Source organism: Silurus meridionalis, chromosome 24, assembly GCF_014805685.1.
Source record: "Silurus meridionalis isolate SWU-2019-XX chromosome 24, ASM1480568v1, whole genome shotgun sequence".
Taxonomy (NCBI): Eukaryota; Metazoa; Chordata; class Actinopteri; order Siluriformes; family Siluridae; genus Silurus; species Silurus meridionalis.
This window is the reverse complement of record NC_060907.1, coordinates 16,631,243-16,637,568: the sequence shown is the minus strand read 5'-3', so window position 1 is coordinate 16,637,568 and position 6,326 is coordinate 16,631,243. Positions and strand designations below refer to the sequence as shown.

Genomic DNA, 6,326 nt, shown 5'->3' with positions numbered 1-6,326 from the left:
AACATTTGATATGTTATCTATATTCTATTGTAAATAAAATATAATTTAATGAGATTTGTAAATTTTTGCATTCCTTTTTTATTCACAATTCATACGGTATCCCAACTTTTTTGGAATCGGGTTTGTATTTAGTCTCTGAGTACACTAGGAAAGTACATTTACCAATGATGTATTAAAAATGCTTTTGGTTGAATGTTTTGTATAAAAAAAAAAAATTTGGTAATATTTTTTCAAATTCTAACATTTATTTCCTGCCATATGATTAACAGTATGAAATTTATATTCTGATATATTGTTTTGAAATATCTTTATATTTTAGATCCTGTTTTAATGAGGTCCAAAAAGATTACACCATCCTGTGGATCATACTGGACTACACTTCAGATGTTATCTACTACATTGACACTTTTATAAGATCCAGAACAGGTGAATTACATATATAATAGAATATATGTGCATTTAATTCATGAATGTACTCTTATATAGAAATATAAACTGTTGCATACATTATTTGTTAATGAATATTGATGGTATATGTTTTGCCAGGTTTTCTGGAACAAGGCTTGCTGGTAAACAATATAAAGAAGCTGTGGGACCATTACAAAAAAACACCCCAATTCAAATATGACCTAATAAGCATGCTACCAACAGATTTATTGATGTTGCATTTTGGAATTAATAGTCCAGCACTGAGGTTCAATCGGCTTTTTAAAATGCCTCGTCTTTTTGAGTTTTTTTACCGAACTGAGACAAGGACCAACCTTCCTAATATATTTAGAATCAGCAACATTGTACTCTATATTTTAATAATCATTCATTGGAATGCCTGCATTTTTTATGCTATCTCCAAAACACTTGGCTTTGGGTCTGATGAATGGGTCTACCCTAACATTAGTGATCCTAAGTATGGCCGCCTGTCAATGAAATATACTTATTGCCTCTACTGGTCCACAGTCATCCTAACCACTATTGGGGAAACTCCGCCACCTGTTAGGGATGTCGAGTATTTGTTTGTTGTTGTTGATTTCCTCATAGGTGTGCTCATTTTTGCCACAATTGTTAGTAATGTTGGTGCTATGATCGCCAACATGAATGCTTCACGTGCTTTATTTCAATCCAAAATTGACTCCATTAAACAATACATGCAGTTCCGTAAGGTCAGCAAGGATCTAGAGACTCGTGTCGTCAAGTGGTTTGACTACCTCTGGACAGAAGACAAGACCTCGGATGACAAGGGTGTTCTTAAATACCTTCCAGATAAATTAAGGGCAGAGATTGCCATCAGTGTGCATTTGGAAACACTGAGGAAGGTGCGAATATTTCAGGATTGTGAGGCAGGACTGCTTGTCGAGCTAGTGCTCAAGCTTCAGCCACAGATCTTTAGTCCTGGAGACTATATCTGCAAGAAGGGTGACATTGGTCGTGAAATGTATATTATCAAAAAAGGTAACCTTGCTGTGGTAGCAGACGATGGAATAACACAGTTTGTAGTACTGAGTGAGGGTGCCTATTTTGGTGAGATCAGTATCTTGGGCATCAAGGGCAGTAAAGCTGGGAATCGTCGGACTGCAAACATTCGTAGTGTTGGTTACTCAGACCTCTTCGCCCTCTCAAAAGACGATCTCATGGAGGCTCTGATTGAATACCCTGAAGCCAAGACTGTTCTGGAAGAAAAAGGTCGGGCCATATTGCTGAAGGATGGCTTGATTGATGAGACAGCGGCCAACCAGGTAGATGAAAAAGACCTGGAAGGCAAGGTGACCACAATGGAAACTAAGATAGAGATGATGCAAGCCAAATTAACACACATTTCAGCAGAGTGTGCAAACAGCCAGGGTAGAATCAAGCAAAAGATCATCAATATAGAGGCCAGAGTGAAAGTAATATGATTGGATCTTGAAGTGCAAAAGAATAGGAAAGAGCAATAATCCAATAAAGCATAAATATTGTAATATTATACTTATAATAATATAAGTTGGTGTCTAATACAATTTTATGCCTTCTGATTAACAGATTTGGATTCTCATGCTAAACATGGCCAAAGTTTCCAAAAATGTTTTGAATGTATTTAGAGTATTTCTGGGCTAAATACACTTCTTCTGAATTTGTAAAACCAGACGTTTTTTTCTTTAGTATGACTCTTCATACTTTGAATTCCTTGTATGGACACTTCTTCCAGAAGGGCATACACACACACACACACACAGCAACCAGAACAAGAGCAAGAACACACCCATCACAGTGCTTCATTCTGTTGTGTACCTGCTGGATAAAAATGTCTTCAAAGAAGTGTGTTTGGATGTGAGGGAAAGAGAACCTTGTTTAGTTACCCAGAGAACCCAGGTTTATGTGAACCTTGGACGCAGTTGACACAAGGGTGTTTGTTTGTTCCAATAATTTCGGTGGCGAATGTTTTATAAACAAGGTCCAGTTCAATTTCTGCAAAATGGAGAAAAATTAAATAAGTGAAAGTAAAACTTTGTCCAAAAACTAAATAGTGAAGTAAAGAACTGATACCAGAAAAATCAGCTATACATCATGTAACCATGTAAAGCCAGATGTTTTTGTCTTCTTGACAGGACAATACAAATGTATGTATCTTGTATTAGAGCAGTTAAAATTTGGTGCTTTAAGTACAATTCTCTCATACTGACCACTGGATGTTCAACATGGTACCTCATGGCAAAGACTGCAAGCAGTTTGCTGAAGACAACATGTCCAAGAGCATGGATTACTGGAACCATGTCCTGTGGTTGATGAGACTAAGATTAAACTTGTTTGGCTCAGATGGTGTCCAGCATGTGTGGCGAAACCCCAGTGGGGAAGACCAAGAAAATTGTGTCCTGCCTACAAGCATGGTGGTGGTAGCATCATGGTTCGGGGCTGCATGAATGCTGCTGGTACTGTGGACCTGCAGTTCATTCAGGGAAACATGGATTCCAACATGTACTGTGACATTCTGAAGCAGAACATGATGCCCTCCCTTCAGAAACTGGACCGAACGGCAGATTTCCAACATAACGACCCCAAACACACAACTGCCTTGCTGAGGAAGCTGAATGTTTTAAAGTAATATTGGTGCTTTAAATTACGTAAATCATCGGGACACCAAACTGAACTTTTCCACACAGATATTTCTTTACATTTTTAATACAATTGCTCAAACAGACCACTAAATAACGTGTTAATTTTGACAGCCCTAAGTGCAATATTATAGCCTATAGTACTTGACAACGTGAGTATGCAAATATGTTGAAAATCAGAATTGACAAATGTATATTTTATATCAAATTGTAGTGCCTTCTGCAAAACTAAGGAAAAAACATGGAGCAGGCTATCATAAAAAAATGTTTGTATGATGTATGTATGATGTATGTATGTATGTATGTATGTATGTATGTGTTTTATTTTTCTTGAACCACATCAATTTTCCAAACCATAACCATTGATTTTAAAAATATAAATTGTATTATTTCTAAAGAATTACCTTTTATAGTTATATAAAATGCTGTTGAACATCTACAAAAATCTGTTCTTACTTGCAGGAAACAGTTGTTTCCTGATCAGCCATTTCTTTCTATAGAGGTTAGCCAAGCAAAAGCAGCTTATTAAGTTAGAGATATAAATCAATGCTTATTATCCTCTAGACCTTCAGACATGGTTAGAATACAGAAAGAGACACATTTATCTCTGATGGTTACAAAGCACTGGCACTGAAGATTCCTTCCAAAAATATAAAACTGTAAAATAAACTGTTATTTCAAAATTTCTTCAGTCATATTCACAAATATCTTCCAGCGACAGTTAAAGACCTTCCTCTTCTAAAAACACTAAAAGTAACACTTTTCAAGTTTGATTTGTTTAGTGAAGGAAAAAATAAATAAATTAACAGAGTTGTAGTCTGATTTACTTTAAATTGTAATCTAGTGTACCAGTGTAGATTTATTCATTGATAGAGACTCAAAGCACTTTTGTACGTCGCTCTGGACAAAGGTGTCTGTTAAATGTCACAACTGTATATGTTAAGGTAAATATACACTTTTATGTGGAACAGTAATCTGCCTTTATTCATTTCTTCTCTCCTGGAGGGTTTTGTTGCTGAGGATGGTTTTAGGTGAATAGTCTAAAGATCCCTCAGGTTACTATGGAGGGTTAAACTCATGAACAAAGATGAATTTGGGCTGAAATGCATAAAAACAGACTGCTGCAATGGCTCAGGACTACAATCACCATGAACAGATTTACACTAGAGTCATCATCTGTGAACATATGATACACTCAACAATAAATGGACCTTTGGTGTCAACCAGATGAATCCCAGAAACTTTGCACACCATTTTGTTTAGAATCTGAATATATTATTCAGCTTGTTTTGTTATTTATTTCAGAAATCCTTGTGATATATTCAGTTTGTGCTGGTCTGACTTAAATAAAATAGTGTTTAAAAATGACTTTGTGTTTAAGTCAGTTTTGTGTTTGTATAGACCATAGGGCATTAATGGAAACAATGAAGAAGGTTCTTTAAAAAAGTAACTAAAAAGTTACTTTTAACAGTCACGCATTACTTTTTGGTGTAAGTAATCAACAAAGTAACTAAGTTACTTTTTGAATGAAGTAACGAGTAACTGTAACTAGTTACTATTTCTCAGTAACTAGTGCAACACTGCCTGTAATTGTGCTCTGACCCCAGCTATTTTACAAGCTGGAATATGTAAAGAAATTGTATATTTAACAATTAAAAATCTCTGCATTTTAGATACGATATAGCAAAGATAGTACTTTTTCTTGTTTTGAGTTGTTAGGGGGATTAATTAGTGATTTTGTATGAACAATTCAGCATTACATTTAGCAGAATTGCTGAATCACATACAGGGCCTGTTTAAACTTGTTCTCAGTAACTTGGTCTCTGTGATGATTACCCTAGGGTTCTCATAAGTTAATGGGATTATTCTTTGTGTGCACCAACCCAAGTGTGTGAAACATTCTGCATTTGTGTTTACTACATCTAATACCGGAATTCACTACTAAAGAACATTTGCCATTAATAGTATCAAGGTGCATATGTAATAAATAAATACATAATTTAAAATATTATGTTATTGCATTAAGTTCTCTTGGTGAGCTTGCTGCATTTTTTTCCAGTGATAGCTCAGTGGTAAGGCTCTGGGTTACTGACTGGTAGGTTGGGGATTAAAGCCCAAACTATCCCAGTATTGCCAAGCTGCCTCTTTTTTGGGGGGCTCTTAAGCAAGGCCCTTAACCTTCTGTGCTACAGGAGTGCTGTATCATGGCTGACCCTGTGCTCTGACCCCAGCTTCCTAACATCCATGGGATATGTGATGAAAGAATTTCATTGTGCTGTAACATACATGTGACAAATATAAAAGTACCTTAAATGTGAATGTAATTTTAATTCGTTATGTTGATACTGCATTTATTTATTTTCAGAGCTTGTGAATAAGTAAACCCCAGTTAGAGGTTACAGGGTAAAGATGAAATGAAGTCCATGTTTATCTTGTTAAGGAGCTATAACTCGATATTATTCAAGAGGGAGTTCTTAAAAAGGTTAAAGAGAAACAGTAACTATAGTGGGGTTTGAAATCTATAACTCTAGTTTTAAGTATGTAGGTACATAGACAAGATTTATGAGATCATTATTGTTAAAATAGCTGACATTTGCTTCTGCTTTAGCATTGGTTTAGGAAAGTGCACAGATAAGGCATCTAGTGCACAAGTTAATTTTGCTCAAAAATAAAAATCATTAATGAGGCCATAAATAAGATGTAAATTATTTTTTTTAATTTTTTTTATTAATTTTAATTTGTTAATTTAGCATGCATTTTTCTCAAAGGAGACTTGAGGGAAAAAAAATCTTGGCCAATCCGGATGAAAACAAAGTCATAGAGGAGGGCTTTAGACAGCAACTACAACATCTACAGCTCTATGATAACACAATTAACTTTGCATTACAATCAATTTTGCATTAATTTTATTTTTTTATTTTATTTACATTAGCTTGATGCTATGCAATTCTCCATTTGTCCAAACTGTTTAAAGTTCAATATAAAAAAACCAGCAGCAGCCACTCAGGCCTGTAATTAAAAAAGCAGTCATATAGTACCAAATGACACATCACAATTAGCATTTCAATTTATTGTAATGCTAATTCTGATTAGTGTCATTTGGTATTTTCTCTCGATCTAGACTGGTCTCCCAGTTCTTGCTATTCCTGGTACTCCACACCGCATGTTGCTGACACCACCATGCTTCACTGTAGGGCTGGTATTGGCCAGGTGATGAGCAGTGCCTGGTTTCCTGCAGACATG

General features: G+C 35.5%; 1 protein-coding gene across 1 annotated transcript; it reads left to right on the top strand.

The window, feature by feature from the left end:
• The first annotated feature begins 225 nt into the window (after positions 1 to 225).
• LOC124378295 (cyclic nucleotide-gated channel cone photoreceptor subunit alpha) lies at positions 226 to 2,436 on the top strand. The gene has a single exon (XM_046837882.1). The coding sequence runs from the start codon at positions 528 to 530 to the stop codon at positions 1,887 to 1,889; it is 1,362 nt and encodes a 453-aa protein (XP_046693838.1). The 5' UTR covers positions 226 to 527; the 3' UTR covers positions 1,890 to 2,436.
• The last annotated feature ends 3,890 nt before the right edge of the window (positions 2,437 to 6,326 follow it).

Excerpts from the sequence above, each read along its gene's own strand:
- LOC124378295 (XM_046837882.1), top strand. The coding sequence starts at position 528 with ATGGTATATGTTTTGCCAGGTTTTCTGGAACAAGGCTTGCTGGTAAAC.